Below are 20,350 nucleotides of genomic sequence, written 5' to 3' on the forward strand. Positions count from 1 at the left end.
AGGATAGAACAATACATGTGGGTCAGATAGATATGGTCTTACTCCCTTATGAGACTGACTCACGTACGACTATTTAAGAATCACGTGAAGATCAGCCCCCTAATTTATTCCATTTTAAGATAAACCACCCTAACGCTAACCTAACCTAACCATCCTAACGCTAACCGAACCTAACCACCCTAACGCTAAACTAACCTAACCACCCGAATGTTAACCTAACCTAACATTAACCTAACCACCCGAATGTTAACCTAACCTAACATTAACCTAACCACCCTAACCACCAGATGAAATAGGCTGGGGGCTAATCTCCACGTGCTGCCTAATTAAGAATTGTAAGGTGAGGTGCTGGCCTGCTGGTTGGGTGGATGGAGCACACCTTGGTAACGGTAGCAACAGCAGCCACCATTACCCAACTCTGGTCACCACTACACATTCATTCATACCTATCTATCTGTCTTATCTCCTCGGTAGCCAGCCAGCCAACTATTCACCTCCCTGGAGGCAGCCACTGAGGTTGCCACACTACATAACACACGATCACGTTTTTCAGATATTAAAATGTTAAAATTAAGTCCCTCATTGCTGGTGGTATTAAGCGTTAAATTTACTCAGTTGAACATTGATATAAAGATGGCGGCGTTGTGTCTTCGATAAATAACATAAGTAAACAAATAAGCCAGTAGATGTGTTCTCTTATCCCGTTAAAGAGAAAAACGTAAGAGAGTTAAGTCATGTGGGGGGAGTGTGAGAGTCCAGCTGTAACACCAGACCCAAACAGTTGACTATATTATTAAATAAATAACTCATGGACGGAAGCTATAGTGCGTGTGTGTGAAATATGAGGTTTACAATACAACACTGTAGTTAAATTCCATAACAGCAATAACCACCACATCACCGTCAAGAATGTTGTCCTGGGAAGGAGGGACCAACACACAGACACCAGTCAGGGCAACAGTACAGCACCTTCCCCGACCCCTATAATACAGTAACAATCCTGTACTTCACCTGCCTAGCTACGGCCGTGACGTCACATATTTCTCCCGCCTAGAGAAAACGCGGTAGTGAGACACAGGAAATTCCAGGAACCCCCGCCCAGTGAGTCAGCCCCAGCGATTGGAAAGTCTCATATACAGCAACTGTTCGTCCTTGTTTCAACAATCTTCGGACGTCGCCGCCTTCTTTATACCCCACTTCGTTACTTCCAGCTACATTTCGAATATTAAAATTAGACAACAAAATGAGGAAATTCATGCAATTTTGACACGGTCAAAATGTAAATCAACATTTATTTAATACTAATAATACAAAAACATTGTTATTAATGTGAACGAAGTTTCTGGGAGGCGTTTTCGCCAATAAGATATTTTTTTTTTTTTTAGACGAAGGACTCAGTGGGTTAGGTCCTTACACGTTGAGAAGGTGTGCCAACCAGCAGCGGCGGCAATCAACACCCCTCAGTCCCAGAGCGGACGTCGTACCGAACGGACTTAGTGTATCGACCCGCTACCTATCTAGACTGACTGGACCAAACTTGATACTTCACCGCCAACACTGTGCCAAGTTATCATACATAAGTGAAACAATTACCAGAGAAAACTTTCCGTGCCCGAAAATAGTGAGTCATCCACAGGGAGTAGTAATACACGAACTTGTAAATTAACTAAAATACTGCCACAGTAATAAATGGCAGAGACTTGTATTCTGAAATCCAAACAAATTGAGAGGTTACGACCAAGCCTTCGGAGACCAATAGTCAGAAGAGTTATGTAGACAGTGATGAACAGTATTACACCAGCAATATAAAGTATTATATGTATTGCCAAAGCGCTATGTGAGTGTCCCTGAGGCGTACTACAAACATATCAACAGTACAAAGTATTACCATAATACAAGGTCAAGACCCAAGCTCCTCCAACTGACCCATGATGACCTACCCAAGAAATCTTCTCTCCCTTGTCCTTACCGGTCAGTTACAGTTATATGTACAGTGTTTCTTTACTAACTATTAAAATTACTCTACACTGTCATCATTAATCAAGGATTATTCTGCTGCCCATAAAGGTACTGTACACCTCAGCTATCATGACAGTATAACACATTTAATATATCAAACTTCACAGATATCACAAATGCAGTATATGTGTGTTAGAGGGGAGAGGGATACATTATCCAGCCGGGAAAATTCACGTAAACAATGAATTGTAGCGTCTTGTCTCTGTCGGAATTTTGCACATAACCATTAAATTCCTTTTCAACGAGACTCACAACCTTACTGATGCTAAAACTTCCAATGATTTATCTTCACTAATCTTTAATGTGTAGCTTACAATTCATCCATGACTGACAGGACAAAATGCACTAATATTACCACTGACATAACCAGTTGAGCGAGTGACGTCACCAAACACAACAACAGTACCATAAATAACCATGACTGTGTGGGGCTGGCCTCTGCTTCCACAACAAAGTGATCTTGTCAACACAGTGTCCTCCTCCTCCCGTGTCAACATAAATAAAGAAGCTTCGTCCACAAATAGTCGTGACGAACTGAGACGAAAAACTTCATCTCTTATACAGACGTTTATTTAACATGTGGTGGCTGAGATGGCAACACACAAATTATATTAAAGTCATCAAATTGTAATATACAGTTTTTAAATGACAGCTTAACAAGAATGTACATACATATTTAGCCAGTGTGTGTTTATGTGTGTCTCTAGTTACTGTGTACCTGTATGTGCTGTATGAAATGTATACGGATAACGCAACGATATATACATCTGGTTTCCTCCCTCACCCCCCACGTCCCGGCAGCACTACAGAGGCCTGGTGTGCGGGATTCCCAGCAGTGTTTATCAACGCGGTGCCACGGGGGCCACGCCCTTCACTATAGTGGCACTCTTTTCCCATTTACCTACACCCACGTTTACCACGGTGAGGCCAGCCACCTCTACCACAACACCACGCGCTCTTTAACTCTTGTACAGCAGCCTCAACTCTGGCATTGTCAAAATGTAATTCATTCATGTTCAAGAATGACTAAAACCAACGATGATAAGTAAATAAAATTAGGATCAGAAAAGGTAGAAGAATTCTACTGAAAATGGACAAACACCTTCATTATTCTCAGTACAAGTCACATAAAACAATTTCAAGGAAAGGTGACGTCACCCGGTAAACAGCAAAACCTGTTTTCTTGGCGGACCTCTGCGCGATGACGTCATATGGCTCTATACGCCAATGGCAAAGTTTCTCTGCAGGCAGCACTGACGTCATTGCACAGGTCCACTAGCAACTCTCTTCGAGCTAAATTGCTTACGTCACTTCCACTGCGGACCAATCACAGGACTTCCTGCCACGATTAGTTACGTCATTCCAATATGAGAGCCAATAAGAGACTTCCCAAGGTAAAAGGAGTGTTGTGACATTCGGTGTGCCAATGTACAGATATAAATGTGCTTTCAGAACACATTAAACAGTATAAACAATTGGCTAAAATGGTGGATCTTACCAAAACATCCGGGTGACGGGAGGATTGTGTAATCCTATGTACTAAATGTACATAGGAAGGTCCCGTTTGATATGGAACAAAGCGTGACAAAAAACTCTCCGAGTCCCATTTCAAGTCGTGAAGGAGTGGTGGTGGGTAAGGAAAGTTGGGGTGCGGTAAGTAGGAGAGGCCAACGTGAGTGGGCAGATGTAGGCGGGTGGCCGACATCAGTTTGTCTCAAGCGTGTAGTTCAAGATCGGTGTATATGATAATAACCTTCCTTCTACAACTTATACCAAATGATCCTTGACAGTAAATACAATAGTGTCCAGAACTTGAGCAGATCCAACTACAACAACCCATCTACCTGAGGCAGTACGGCATGATATACTGTACATGGTGATCCACGAGATAAAAACTGCGTGCACCTAACGTCTCCTTGTTACACTCCTAATAAGGTCCAAATTAATCAACTCTGGTTACTAAAACGAGGCCATTCCTTACGGACAGGTTATAATTGTGACAAGTTACCGTTTCTCTGAGTGTTGGTGGTGCCCGCGTGTTGTGGTGAAGACCCTGCAAATAGCAGCCGAGGGGCGTGGTGACCCTGGTGGTGCCTCACACAGACGTATCCTCACCATGACATTTTTCTACACTATCACGTGTATATTTATATTTCGCAGTTTTCGTTCATTAGCCTGGTATAACCTGTAAATTGTCCTATAACAAAAAATCAGTAAACTTGTAATATTTGAGGAACTAAAACGCACTGGTTTATGTGTAGTTGCTTTAAAGCGAGATTTGGACGGAGGTAATCACGGATTAAATTAGAAACCCGTGTGGCCCAATTGTTTCTCAGCGTCGGAACAAAACAGAATGTGGCGCCAATTCCTGGGCAGACAGGATGAGACGCTGCCTCAAGGCCACGTCTGTTTCACGGTGACAGCAGAGCCGTCCACTGGTCAATCAAAGTACACGCCACAATACTTAGTGCTTCTATCTATCGTTTCTGTCTTATGTTTTTTTCTACGGATAATTTCTAAACATTCTGTTCTCCCACGTACGTAAATAAACATGTACACAGTGAACTAGTGGAACAAAAACCACAATAACACATCTCACACAAGAAAGTAATATACAGTGGAATCTTTCCTTCAGTAGTGACCTAGACCAGCACGCCCACAGCCACACGTCTATCGGCAGTAAGAGGATACAATGCTTGTTTGGTGGGCTAATGTGAGTGTGGGATGGTGTGAACAAGGGTCCACTACTCTGATAAAACTATATTTCTACTGTGATAAGGAAGTGATAAAAGACCTCTTACTAATTACTACACTGGCGTAGTTAAATCAAATCTACGAGCGAGTAAACAATTACGATGATATTTCCGTATAGATAGAGTATACAGTATAAGAGTGCAGTAACCTCCTCTGACATGACGTCATGGGGCCAGGGTGATCCTCGCTAAGGAAAGGATAAATTTAGTAACGATCGGTTCCTGACTGCAGTGTTGCCTTCACTGATTGACAACAGCTCTGTGACTTCTAAGCCTCGACCTACGCAAACACTTAGATAAATAATGTTTGATGTGACCAAGTCCCCCAGCGATGCAGGTGCCGGATTTTCTTATCATAAACATTGTATAGGTCGGCGATTGATCAGTCTAGTGTTGGCGTTGAGCAGTGTGTTGCATCTAGTGTTGATGTTGAGCAGTGTGTTGCATCAACAGAGAAACGAGAGGACTCAGCACACAACTACACTTGGCCAAGCATAACGCGGCTGACTCCGTCCACCATTCTACGCTACTGTACCACCCAAGGTCACACTCATTACTTCTATCATTCTACCAAATCCTCCAGTTCTTCGCCAGTTCTTTGCATTGCAAAACAGAATATCACAAACTGGTGGAGTCCATACTAACCAACTGGTCAACTCTGGCGTCGAGTACAGATCCTTGTGGCTGTTAATAACTATACTGTACTGTACGCTGTTTGAGATGAACATTTATAGTGTCACCCTTGTTGGAACGACACTTGTCACCTACCAAACTACTAGTTACTTAATTATCTAATTCAAGTAATGAGTAAAGATAATCATGGGTAATGGTACGTGTGATAATGAATTAATGGTACTAGAATGCAGGTAGTGGATATAACTTTTCAACAGTACTCCAATAACATACTGTGGACGTCAGTGTCATGCACAATTGAGAATAATATATAGTAAAATAATATCAGGGAGCAGCCATAGTGAGCTGATGGTGCAGTGTGTAGGGCGTGGAGCCAAGCCAAGTCTAGCTCAATACTCAGCCTCCCTACGGTTTTTAAGCCAAGCACTGGGACGCATGACTCTCCCTGTCCTAAGTAATAACTAATGATACACTACACTCAAATTGGGTTGTGTACGTGTGGTTGGGGTTATTAATTTTCTTCTGTGACTCTTAATAACTTGTTAGGCTCAATGTACTGTACTATGAAGCATAAAAGGCCTGCCTCTCATTATACAATAAGGCCCAGGCCCTATCTAGGAGGCCTTGCCCGGCCCCAGTCACTTATAATATACAGTAATGAACTGTTCAACACGACGTCCAAAGTCTACAAATATACACCCAATTATATAATATGTCTTGATTCAGTAAATATTGTTGTATAAAACTTTCGTATTCCCTTGTTAGTTCGTAATTGTAATATTCCATCACAGACTGAAATACAGTAATAACATTAATGTTTACTTCTCAAATTTTCATTACCATAGGGTGGATTCTCCATTAACAGTTGTCTTGCTTATACGCCTAATATATAATTCCACAGAAGGGATGTAAAGCGCTGAAAAATAATGCCGATAATGAGCTTCATTCATTTCAAAACTGGGTTGTGTAAACTTTCTTTTTTGCTTACTCAATAGAGGTCCCATCCGGGCGTGACCTTTTCTATAATGGAGAGAGAACTCATCAACACACTAATGGCCCATCAACCAGTGAAGCACCCATACACACGTCAGAGGTGAAATGTATAATGAAGTGAAGTTTTCCTGCGGTGGACAGCATCATCCTTGAATGCGGTCCAAGATAAACCACAGTAACCAAAGCTGTTGCGAGACGCCCGCCACACCACACGCACACATACTCGTCAAGGTAACAATATCATGCAAGGAAATATTGTCACGTTGGCTGACACAATTAAAGGAGGCGTTCGTGGAGGGACTTAACAACCATACACACCAATGAAACAAACATGACCAACAATGAGGGTGGTGTTGGCCCCTAATAACATTTCCAAGCCATGTAAGAGTACATAGCTCTGGTAAACAAAGTTGGTGTCATATTCTTGATGCGAAACTCCCTACCAAATGTACTTTCAACTCCAGAGTTCTCCCCAAGTTAGTGAACGGACACGAATTCCTCTGAACGGATGGACAGGGGTGAACACTATATGCTAACCCATCCCAATATTTGATGGCGGTGGTATACAATTATCTACAAAACGTTCCGCCAACATCTTGAGATAAAGGAGCCCACGTGTGTAGACTGCAGGCTGTAGACTACCGAGTCTGTTATCCACTACACTTTCAGCTGGAGACACATGCCTCCTGATGACGCATAAAAAATATAAACAATTGAAAACAGTGCATTCCTTTTCGCCATCACATGAGATACCAGCCAGCAGGAGTTCTTGATAAGCTCATCATAGAGAGTGCAGGTGGTCCAGGATTCCCCGGGTGAATTCCATCATCCAAAACACAGATAGAGTGACCAACAGAAAGCCGTGTGCTTAACCTGCGTTTCGTCAGTTTCCGGAGAGGAAATAACTGAGCAGAGAGAGGGAGGCATCCAGTGGGTGAGTGAGGCGGTGAGCGCGATCAATAGCAGCCGAGACCCGCCACACACACACACACCTCCATAATTACCATTACAATGACCAACTCCACGAGGATGGTCTTCGACAATCGTAACAAACAAGTTCCTTAACTAAGTAACATTTTTTCAACCAAAACAGCAATAACGATAAAAAAAAACTGAACACAAACATAAATCACAACCATTACTGTAAAAATTCGTTAATATAATCATATGCGTTTCCAAACATTTACAGTACACTGCAGTCTATGAATCCCCAAGTATACATTTTAAAAGATCAAGTAGAAGGTTGAGATACTAATGTAAATTATCCCCAAACAGCTCCCAGCGTCCAGGGTGTGTCCGCACTTTCATCATACACCCTCTACTTGTCAGCCCTTACATCTGACCTTATATCGTGTGTGTGTGTGTAAAAGAACGTTTTATAGTTACATCTGATCTTACATCGTGTGTGTGTGTAAAACGGATTTTAATGGTCGTGTTAAATATGTTAATGGTATTCACTTGAACAAATGCGATTCGAATTGTGAACAGTGCAAGACGAGGTTACAGTAGATGCACATCCGCATTATAACTAAATAATCTATAGCTATCATCAAAGGTACAAAATTTTTGTCTTCTGGTATGTGACGGTGAATGAGATTAAATAATAACAAAAATAATGAAATCACTGAAAGTCACGGTGGTAAGCAGTACTACGAGGGTCGTGTTGGCCAGCCTGAGGAACACGCTTGTCAAGTAGATGTCCGTCCCTACACTTAAGCTTTCCCAACAGTTACCAGAAGGTTCCGGGAACTTGTTTGTTTGTCCTGTTTGTCACGAAAACTTGAGGATGACGACTAAGAAGTTGCCCACACAGGCTACCGAGGTCACCACCTATGGGCAAACTGTACATTACCTCTTGCTCTACACTAGATACCTTATTGGTCTACCACATTATTAACGGGAAGTGTGAGTACTTTTACATACACAATTATGAACGCTGACGTCTTCCCACAAACCGGTACGTTAACATTTGTCAGTGTTTAATAACAAATGAACATTGCAGTGGTTACCGATATTCAGAGTTTTACCAACATCAGAAATAAACATATACTGTATAAGCGTACTGTACTATTTATCACATTCATATTACAAACAGATTTAATTTTCGCTGAGAATCCTGCCGTGAAACACACTGTATATACTTAAATAAGTCTACCCTAAAGCGAAGACTAGCTCGCCAGGATGAGTGTGTAACGCAGGAAGGAAGTGAACAGTTTAGCAGGAATGAAGTGAACAGTTTACTCACAAGTAACACAAATCAAACCAAGGAACTAACACAAGACCACGATGTTTCCTGCCTCACTTATACGATATATTATTATTATGCAGATTTACACCATTTTATGAGGCCATCACAGTATAACATTGTGGTAGCAAACAAGGTATTTTACAACACAAATTAACACCATGACATATAAGTTATTTTTCAACAAATATAAGACCGTGATGATAAACAAGTTATTTTACAACACAAATGTAACTCGCCGGTCATACTCCATTTGTGAACTTTACATTGCAAGATCCAGCTTTTAAGATCACGAGTAAAGCGTTATATACTCCCGGAAACTAATATTCCGTTATATTTGACAATTTAGCAATAACAGCCAAGAAAACAGGGAAAGACGAGAACCCAAGCTAACCCAACCAAACAAGTTAACCCAGTTTGTTTTTCACTTCAAGTGCTGGTCGTCGCCCACACTTAACTACCGACACAACAACACAGCATTGTCTCGCGGTTTTGAGGGCGGTAATAATACGCGTGGGCACAAGTTTTCTAATAATACTGACACAGAACTGAAGAAAACTAGATATGCTGTTCTTTTATGTCTATAACTGGCAACCGAACACGGAAAAATATATATCGTCTCACATTCCGGAAAAACACTAAGTTTTATAATGAGACACTATAGAAAAACGTACAAATATTTCACAAACGCACTAGTACAACAGCAGGAAGGTGAGAGTGGTGAGGACAGGACACACCACTATTATTTCATTCCTCTACCATTATCTGCAATTGATTCGTGACAGAAAATAACCAGTAATCAACAAACTAGGCCCCCTTACTAGTCAGCTCATGAATCGTTCGTTACGAGCACTCCTTCACTTCACTTACAAAACTTCCCAGTGATACAAATTGGAGCCTTTATTACCCATGTTTTACACTAGAATAAAACATGTGCAGCATCCCACAGTATGAAGGGGAGCTACCTACTGTACAGTGTCCACTTCACTGAACACCAGACAGGAAATGTAGCAACTCGTCCACCGTGGAGGCGGAACAGCTGTGATTCACTAGGAAATTCACCCCCCATGAGTTGCCAAGACAGGGGAGGCTTATGGTGCATAATGTGCAGGTGACCTGTGTAAGGTCTCCAGCTAACTTAACGGCGGAGAGAAACATCACATTCCGTAAGTGGTTTCTACTTGTCTTAACGTGGTAGTTAAGACAGGTAGAAACCACTCTTATAGAATATGTACTAATAAGAACACGGGTTATGATGGTGGTGGTGTATGTGTGTGTGTTTAGTCATGAAAGGGCTATCAATTTCCTGGTGATAAAAAATACATTTTATATTGTTTGTTTGCCAAATAAAATTATGATCTTACCTGCAACACACAACACTTCACTTCACAAACTAAGTACAGATGTTAACATCCAGTGTACACATGAACAGGTATACACTGTACATGGCTTCACCGTGTTCATCAATACTGTACTGATACTAACCGAAGAATTAGGGTTAGTTAACTGGGGCTGCCAAAATGAAGCCCTTAATCAGCATGTGAAAAAACAAACAAATATCCCCACCTCCCAGATATGAAACTAAGGCTTGGGGAATGTTAATCTGCAGTACTGTACTGTATTCTTTCTTAGAGACCACTGTCATCTCTCTAGGAGAAATAAAGGCGGCAAATTTTATCGCGAACAAAACAGAATCAGAGACCAGCAAGTAAAACGTCAGGCACTGCTCACAAAATGTCCTGATGCATATATTGCTGTATTTCCTTATTATAAAACAACTTATTAATTAATTCAAATCAAAACAATAGGCATCGCAGATGTGTAAACTACTTCATTTAATTAAGTTTTGCCTCAATAATGTGGCAGCCATCTCCATACTCTTCTCAGACCAGGTCCTGCAGTCCACCTCCACCACATCAAGGAGGAAGACGAGAATCGGGCGGCGACGGCCATGTGTGCCAACAACCACTATTTTTTTTTGTATCATATACGCCTGTAGGGTTTCGTGATATTATGTTGTCTAGCACTCAGGATGGATGGAAACTCTAAGGTGGTGGTTTTCTTATATAATATAAGTTATATGGTAGACAGTCTGGTGCTGGAGATGCCGTGTGGTGAGGAGCTGCTCAGTAGACACGTTCGGTGAGTAACGTGTTGAAAGAGGTAGATGTGCAGGAGCTTCGTTAGAGAAGATGTTGCCTGTTGCTGGCCTCCAGGTTGAATGAGAACGGGACAGCAAGGAGCTTGCTTGGAGGAGGTGTTGCGTGTTCAGGAACCGAGAGCAGAATAAGAGAGCTGGTTGGTGAGGACGCTCAGAGAAGGACAGCTGGTGGGTCGCCATGCTCGCCGGCGGGAGCGAGGACCGCCAGGCAGGCGGAGGAGAAGCGAGGGCCGCCAGGCAAAGGCGGAGGAGGAGGTGTTGCGTGTTCAAGAAGAGAGGCCAGAATGAATCTCAATGGAGAGACAGAGCTTATATACACAGCAGCCGTGAGTAAACCGTGGGAAGTCGCCGGTCTTTTGACTCCGTTGCTAGGGAAGAAGTGGCTGGTTGCTAGGATACTGTGGCATCTGGTGACGCCCCCCCCCCCCCTGGGCTGCTCGTTTGGTTGCTAGGGAAGACGTAGCAGGTGGCATGCGGCTACGCAGTTGTAGGGGAGACGTCCACTACACGCCACTTATCAGCATATTAGCCGTTTGGGCGGTTTATCCAGTGTTAGTACAGGAGGAAATCGGGGTCTAATGCTCCATATGGCTCAATACACTCATTGCTATCATGCGTACAAGTTGCATTTAACTCTGAATGCAATTATAAGCGGACACAAGTGACAAATTTCCGGAGTTCATTGGACAGAGAAACACAAAATGCGCAGTGATAGTAATACAGGTTACTGTACTTTCTAAATGTGCCGTAGCTACAACTTGTGCATTTATACTCTTCAGAATTACCCTAACCTTGATGTGTGGGATTCTTGCTCATAGCCACATATACCCGTAGATAAACGGGGACACGTGGGTACAATGTAATAAATAGGATTTTGAGATTATTCGAAGAGTAACGGACTACCTACACGAAAAAAAAAATCAATACGTGGCGATGGCGTCACGTGTTAATCACACATGGGTGTTTTGACTTCAGTGTCCACACAACAATCGACCTTTAAAGTTACAGTGGGGTATGCTATAACGAACGGATCCTACTACGAATATTCCTATAACGAACGGTTTTACCTATAAAATTGAGAATGCTATAACGAACGAAACTCCTACAACGAAGATTATTTAAAAATTTTATTATTTTTTTAATAATTTATTGTTTTTTATTACAAGTATTAATGATATTCTTTATTTCAGGGGTTTAGATGCATATTTATGCACTTTTTTACAATTTTATTATATTTTTCAGTGTTAAGTGGTTGTATTTGGGGGCCCGGAACGGATTAATCCTATAACGAACGAATGCTATAACGAACAAGGTTCTAGAACCAATTAGATTCGTTATAGCATGCCCCACTGTATTATGAAAAACACAAAACAATTTAACTGATTTTCTGAAGAGGCCAGTTTGAGTGTTTAAAATTGGCAAGTACAGTACACTTTTTCTTGGATTTATACGTGTGTTAAAAGTATCTCTGAGCCCAAAATATTGTCATCTTTGTACCACTACGAACATTAAACATTGCTTGAGGGTCACATTTAAAGTTCACATCTGGCAATGTACTAATCTTTGGATCCTAAGATACACAATCAACACTTTCTTTATTCACTATTCAAACTGGCTCCGAAAAAGTATCACGCCACTTCTTTTGAATTCCTGAACTGGCTCTTGGAACAACGGTTCTATCTCACTATGCCAACACCCACAATTCTTGTCTAACACAAATATAAAACATTTCAGAGAGCTAAGAAAACTTTAAAACGAAATGAAAATCTGGTTCTAGCACAACTGAGTTATTTCGTGAAAGACATCCATGGAATGATCGGCGACGAGTAGGTGTGGGTGGACCCACAAGACTTAACAGGGCTCGCAGGTCACAACTTCTTAACGGTAATGTGTGTCACAATCATAAAAGCTAATGAGAAATATTTAATAAACTAAAAATGGGACTTGGTTGACATCTGAGCCTGACCCCGCTGTTAATGGTAGACACTGAAGGCTTCGTTGCACCAAGTTCAAGCAAGGACTACAGGTATTGTTTCTTATGACCAGTGGTCTTGACAATGGTTTAAACTAAGGTTATATGGTTATATTGCTTAACTTAAAAAGTGTCTTTAACATTAACACATGCGCACATATTGTTCAAATACATACACAAATAAGAGCACAGACAAGCACGCATGTTCACTTATGCATATACACTACATACACAATACGTGATCGCCCCCTCAATCACAATACCATGCGCAGCATTCCACAGACTTCCTCCTCCAAGTATACAGTGCAAAGACATACCTTTTGAGACTCAATAACACGCTCAGTGCCTGGCATGAGAATTCTAAGCAATACAATGTAGTTCTAACTTTAGAGACCATGAAACTTAATATGTAATGTGCAGTTACAAAATTATTTAAAGTATCAAGACAAGAAACAGTGCTTTATTGTTACTAGACTCAGCAGCATCACGATATGATGATATGACGTAGCCCCACCGGAAGAACTAAATACACCTCTTATTACTCACCTGTGTGTACCCCCCCGGGGCCTGACTCATCATTCACCTCCACTGTTTTGGTCAGACAATGATATCAACCAGCAAACAATAAGATGCTAATTATTAAATTATTTTCGACTACGTATACAAAAGTATAATAAATAAAAATTATACATACCCTGTACTGTATTATAAAGATGTGGTGAATGATAAAGTATACTATACACAATGAAATACTGTGCTGTGATAAATAAAAAATGATACAATGAATACAGTATTGTATAATATATGTACCATATATAATATATAGTGTACAGTATATATACATATATTTGACAGTATGTATAATTTTTATTCATTATATTTTTGTACAAGTACAGCATAATTAAGTATAATTTAAGAAGCTTTGGTTGTTTTTTATTCACATTCCACTATAAACTCTGATGATGGGAAATTCCTTCAGGGGAACATGTAAGGGTGGCACTCAAGTGTTACCAGAGTCAAACTTACATTTTAGGTTACTTGGGTATATTTTTGAATAATAATTTATGTCAGTTCTTTAACTGCTCCTCTGATATTGACATTAATTGTTGCAGCAATGGGTGGATTTTACAACACGGTGTACAGTACAGTACATTTTGGGCTCTGTAATTAAACATAATATCTAATATACTATAACGCTATCCGTCTGTCTGTCTGTTTGTCTGTCTGTGCAGCCGAAACGGCACAATCTTTTTTCATCAAACTTGGTGGAAAAATCGCAAAAAATTTCGTAAAGTGGAACAAACCTGGTCCCATGTCGAAGGTTTCTTTAGGAAGGCATTAATTAACCATTTTATTTACGCTGGAAAACCATGTCGCTGTACGCTGCCAGCCTTCCGGCGGTTGTGCGCTAGCCAAACACGAGCGTTCGAACTTTCACTCTTTGGTAAACTGTACCACCGGACTCGCCACAGGGCACGAAGTGCCCACGATCACTTGTCTTGACCTATATCAAGTGCCTGCCGAGTCTTTTATCACAAATGAGGGAAGGGGACTGTTTCCTGACTCCTTTTTCCAGGGATGTGTTATGTTATGATGAGGTACATACACTGTACTTACACTGTACTGTACAAATAACACCTGAGGCTGTACATTAATTATTGCACCATACTTACAAGACTGCAACAATACACTTCACTAAATTACCCGCACTGTTTGTTGCTGTGGAAAAGCTGCTGGGGTGATCTTTTAATGGCAAAGAGAATTATTTGTACATTATAACTCTAATCTCCGAGGTAATTTGATTTTACATTATTAAAATAAATGATCTTTTTTGTCCATTACATGAATCCATTACATCCCTCCTATAATAAAAGAAATAATGTTTCCTCAGACCTACAACATTCATACTGTATTTTGGTGATACAATACTGTTATAATAAAATGGTAAGAGAATCAGTGTCTTTATTTTCTCACCTAAACCGTCCAAGATAGTACAGTACAGTACATTTGATAAAAGGATTTTATCCTGGGAGGAGATTCCATATAAGATTGTAATAGTTTTATAATGATACACTATCTTCCACAGTTGGCACTCTGGTGTGGCGGTTCCCAGCAGTGACTTCACAACTCCTACGATCAACATCTCCTGACTCAGAGTTCCTTACACAACCTTCAAATGTTACTGTCCCAGAGGGTGAGAGAGCCATCCTCAAGTGCTTAGTAAGTATTTTCCTTCACAAACTGCACCATTAACAGCAACTAAAGTCAGTTTCAGGTGTATCCATAAGATGTTAAGGTGAAATACTGTAATACATTAGTGCAGTACATAAATTAAATAATTATGAAAGATGTTTACATATACTATACAGCACTATGTAATTACAGTACAGTACAATACCCTGTAATTGTATCCATTGAAAACAATATAATGATTATTCTTAATACTGTTGTTACAAGATATCTGAAGTTTGTCAATTCACTTCCTTCTTTAGATTGCAAGACAAACTCATTTGTGCCGCTGGTACTTCCTCGAGCTGGGCTTGGACTTCTTTGATAAACGTGTATCTCCGGTGTTAGTCAAAAACTTTAACCCCTCCCGCTACAAGGACTGCTCCATCAAAATCAACAAGGTACAGAAATTCTCTCTCTCTCACTGAAAACTGGGGTGTTGGTGGGAGTGTGGTAACAGATGTGTCTCTCACCATTATATCCTGGGTTCAATCCCCAGCCCAGGACAAATGTGAGAAGGATGTTATCCAATGTGACCCTACCAAACTCCAGTTTCCACTTGTATAACACTAGACAATGAAGGTCATAAGTTGATACATGGTGGAAATGATAATACAGTATATAGTACCGTATACTGTACCATAATTTTTTTATCGTAAAACCAGGGTTTTCGTAAGTGCTGGAGCCAAATAACTTTATGTAAAGTATTAGCTAATTTTCATCAAAAGAGGTTTCGTAAATTGATTCATAACTGTACTTTGCAAAAGTTTAAATAAATATTAAAAAAATAAATAAATTCTAAACATGTCTCCCCAATATAAGATGAAAACTTAACATGTCTGTAATTGTTCTAAAACACTATTTTGTTGTTCAAGACGAAATTAATGTAGAACAGCACAGTAATACTGTACGTATTCTCTTTTTTTAACAGGTTCGAAAAATTCAGGAGGGACAATGGCTGTGCCAGGCTCTCACATTTCAGTCTTCAGAATTCCTACTTTCAAAACCTGCCATTCTCAGAGTTATCACTGGTGAGTATCATATCTAAAGAGAAAGTACCTGTACCCTTTAAACTAGGTTTCTTCAATAAAGTACAAACTAGGAAACCAGATCATACTGTACATACAAATTAATACCAGAGCTACAGTATTATGCTTCTTTAGTTAAGATTTAGGAATCATTCTACAGTACATTACGCTTTTGATAATACACCACAGAGCTGTACTACGATATGGAACAACATATTTAAACTGGAGTCTCAAAATAACCTTACCAAAGCTTTCTCCCCAGCTACTATTGTACTGTACTGCAGACATATTACAAAGAATTAACCTAATCAAATGACTAATTTCCTATTACTTATTGAACGTGAATAGAAAACTGAGTCTTTGAATTAACCAACAGAGGCTGAGAGTGCCACATGGGTCCCACCACCAGACCAGCCACATTTAACTCCTCGGCAAGGTCGCCACGGAAATGACTCGCACAACAAACCTGAGGTGAGTTTATGTTATCCTCAACCGCTCTTGGAAATCCAAATATCACCTTGTTCTTCAATTCTACTTTGAAACCAATACAATACTTGGCTCCTTTCAAGATTATACAATATGTTTTACTTCTTAACCTAAATACAGATCCAACCAAAAATATTTATTGAATTATCATTTATTTTCCCTTATACAATTACTGTATGCAGTTTATTTTTTATCCTAATACTGAATAAAATTTGCAGTTTAACTCTAATGGAGGAAAAACCTTGAAGACCCATGTGCTGTTTGATTCTACTCATGAAGACTACATCCAGGATGTTCCTATTGGAGAGTCTGCTGTGCTCAAGTGTCAAATCAACAAACCCATCTCCTCATGTTCTTGGATCATGCCACAAGGAGATTTGTTTAAGATGTCACAAGGTAGATATAAAATCAATTTTATATACCTGTAGTTTACTCTTATTATTTCTAATATTTTATGCTAATTCCTGTAAGTACTAATAACAATTACTGTACGAGGCAAACAAACATTTATGAAGCAACTCTTTTTTTACTAGATGCAGAACATTCTAATAAGCCATCCAAGAATATGAGAGATTACAGACTGCAGGGTGACACGAGTGAAGGGAACTGTACTTTACATATCCGTGAAGTGCGGCAACAGGATGAAGGGAACTGGCGTTGTGTCGTACGTATAGGAGAGCAGCAGGAGGAGTTTCAAGGACCCCTTCTGCACTTACATATTATTGACACTGAACATCCTTCTAGTCACAATCATGGTAAGTCATCTGCCATCTATACAGTACTCTTTTACCAAACATTAATTAAAGATCAAATTTTCATGTGAAATATGACAATTGTTTATATACTGTACTGAATAAAATATATCATATATGAAAGTAGCCTGACACAAATTATCTATATTTCAGAAGGAACACCATTAGTGGCCCCCAATGATGATTCAATGAATTTCCTGGTGATTGGTCTAGTGTTCATATCCACCATCCTCTTCATCACAGTCATTACACTTTTCACTTGCTTGTATCGTCGAATGAATACAAACTCTGAAGAAACTAGAAAAATACTCAACTTTTCTCCCCGTAACAGTATGGATTTTCCTTGTAAAACGCTACCCACAACTGACTTTACGACTACTTCAGTTATGGCCGTAGAACCAAGAAAGAAACTTCCCCCTCAGTACACAGACCTGGATCACTACAACCAGTATCTGGACATGACTGGAGTAGGGTCAAGTGTTGATGGATATATCATGATGCCAGGCTCCAGCATCAGATCTTCTGCCTCGTCAAGAACAACACTGTCAACATTGTCCACTCTCCCTATTGGCCGTTCTCGGTCTGCCAGTAATAGTACAACAATAAGCGCAGATTCACCTCACGTAAGCACAGTAGTAGACAACCCTTCCTATGATCCCGATGTTGCCGTTGATCGTAGAGGCTTCAATCTCTCTCGTCCTCCCTCAACTTACAGTACATATCACATTTATGAAGAAATTAAGGAAAAGAAAGATGATTCTGCAAAAATGGAGAAAATAGTGGAGGCCACAACTCCTGAATCTCCAACTTACACAAATACCATAGAGGACTGCGAGGGTTACATGATCCCCAAGAAAAGTTCTTCCAGTGAGGCTCTACCAGTGCCACAACCCCAAGAAACTCTTGAAACTATTTATAAGCTTCCATTACCAGATCCAACTCAGGACAACACGAGTGGAAATACTCCAATCCAATCCAAAGCATCAGATACTGGTCAAGCTCCCCCATATTCTCGTATTGGTGAAAGTGGTCTAGTTCCGGCAAGCCCCATAACCCAAACTTCAATAATTCCTGGCCCAGGATACTCAAGGGTTGGTACTCCAGGTGACCCCATGGAGAGGTATGACACTCCACGTCCCGTCCCCAGTGACCCGATGGAACAATACGATGTGCCACGTCATCTTCCCTCTGGGGAAATTCTACAACCAAACATTCCAGTAACAACAGAGGTCAGTGTGAATGGCCTTGAAGGTACAATTGTATGAACTATCTGAAGTTCAAGGTTGAATCTCAAAGATCTGAATAATAGGTCACTAGTCGACTTCTGGAGGAGAAGGTTTTGATGCCACAATTGTACTTACATGATTAAATACAGTATGAATATACAGAACTGGAACACTATTGTTAAAATAAAGTACAGGCTGACCATCAAAAATCCGGCAATCGATAAACCAGAACCTTCAGTTTTCCGGCATGGATTTCGGAGCGCATTATCAAATATTTCTTTGTTTATTTAATGAAGATATATGTTTTAGCTCATAAAATTCATACAAATTACCCGGCCAGAATATAATTTACATTGCTGGAATTCTTACAATTTGATGATCATTTTGAATATAAACATCATAGATTTTGCATTAGACATACAAATTTTAGATATAGTGTTTACTATGAGTAAATATGTTATCTTTTGTGCAAAATATATGACATTTATATTCAAAAAATTCCTGGTCTTACAAGGAGTCCAGCAATGTCAATTATATTACCCTAACTTCAGTCTGAGGTATTATTTATTACTAAAAAGGTAAATAGTCTGGTTTTCCCACACATTTATCTGGTAGGGAGGGTTGGTGGGGGGTGGGGGGAGGGAGGGACCGTCCGACCATCTGGCACGTGTGAAAAATATTTTTTTTTTATTAACTGAAGATATTTGTTTTAGCTCATAAAATTCATACAAATTACCCGGCCAGAATATAATTTACATTGCTGGAATTCTTACAATTTGATGATCATTTTGAATATAAACATCATAGATTTTGCATTAGACATACAAATTTTAGATATAATGTTTACTCTGAATAAATATGTTATCTTTTGTGCAAAATATATGACATTTATAATCAAAATATTCCTGGTCTTACAAGGAATCCAGCAATGTCAATTATATTATCCTAACTTAAGTGTTTAATTTTCTTTGTTTAAAGGACTGTACAGGTAGTCATTTTCTGTTAAACTTATACAGCAAATATAACCATCAGTTTTCCGGCATTTTCAAAAATCCGGCACTCCTCAGTTCCCGAGGTTGCCGGATTTTTCATAGTCAACCTGTATATACTGTACAGCCTATATTGATGAATTGTAAAGAATCTTATTTTATTCACTCGTGTAAATGCAGTACGGCATCAATGTCATATGAAGGATCTGCAGAAATTATGAAAAAAGAAAAGATAAAATCTATTAAAAAAAAAAATTCTTACACAGTAATTTCATATGCCAAAATACTGTAGGGGACCAAACTTAATTTATTTCTCATGAAATACAGTGAGATGTACAGAACAGTACAATATGTATCTTATTCCCCAACATGATACAGTACAGTAGTATTGGAGTTAATGTATACTGTATATACTGTATTATATTGTTACCATAGGGTCACTAGTACTACCCATTCCCAGATTGTAGTTAATAGTGTTACCTTGTTACAGAGTAAGATACAATAGTGTCTTCTCATAAATATATAGTCAGGTTTGCTGAGCAGTACCTTTTATTCTTATACAATGACATATTGTACTGTATACAGATATATATTATGTTGTAAAAACTTATTCAGGTGAAATTAATGTACCTGGAGTCTTCCTTTATCCCTGCCAAGAGCTTAATTGCTGCCACAGATTCTCCTTATTTCTTTAGCCATTACCCCCTCCCATGTATATATTTATAATAAATATTTTATCTATTTCAAATAAAACCTTCTGTGCTAATTATTTTTATCCTAAAAAATATAACATTATCATGAGAAATTATTAGGCTATGTCCAAATCTCTGATATAGTGCAAAACAACAGCAATAAATGAAACTA

General features: G+C 39.6%; 2 protein-coding genes across 3 annotated transcripts in view; one reads left to right on the forward strand and one right to left on the reverse strand.

The window, feature by feature from the left end:
* The window catches only part of LOC121880173 (vacuolar-sorting protein SNF8-like), a 50,071-nt gene that overhangs the window by 15,602 nt on the left and 14,119 nt on the right, over nt 1–20,350 (reverse strand). The gene's annotated exons all lie outside the window — the stretch shown is intronic.
* Nucleotides 1,413–18,812, forward strand: LOC121880171. The gene is made up of 8 exons (XM_042387292.1): nt 1,413–1,971; nt 14,863–14,996; nt 15,269–15,406; nt 15,937–16,036; nt 16,410–16,504; nt 16,738–16,915; nt 17,053–17,274; nt 17,425–18,812. Exons 1-8 carry the CDS (start codon nt 1,929–1,931, stop codon nt 18,534–18,536), a joined length of 2,022 nt encoding a protein of 673 aa, XP_042243226.1. The 5' UTR covers nt 1,413–1,928; the 3' UTR covers nt 18,537–18,812.

Source organism: Homarus americanus, unplaced genomic scaffold, assembly GCF_018991925.1.
Source record: "Homarus americanus isolate GMGI-L3 unplaced genomic scaffold, GMGI_Hamer_2.0 scaffold30108, whole genome shotgun sequence".
Lineage (NCBI taxonomy): Eukaryota > Metazoa > Arthropoda > Malacostraca > Decapoda > Nephropidae > Homarus > Homarus americanus.

Coding starts and splice junctions, on each gene's coding strand:
- LOC121880171 (XM_042387292.1), top strand. CDS start 1,929: ATGATGACCTACCCAAGAAATCTTCTCTCCCTTGTCCTTACCG. Junction 14,997..15,268: donor GAGCCATCCTCAAGTGCTTA/GTAAGTATTTTC, acceptor TTCCTTCTTTAG/ATTGCAAGACAAACTCATTT. Junction 16,037..16,409: donor CATTCTCAGAGTTATCACTG/GTGAGTATCATA, acceptor ATTAACCAACAG/AGGCTGAGAGTGCCACATGG.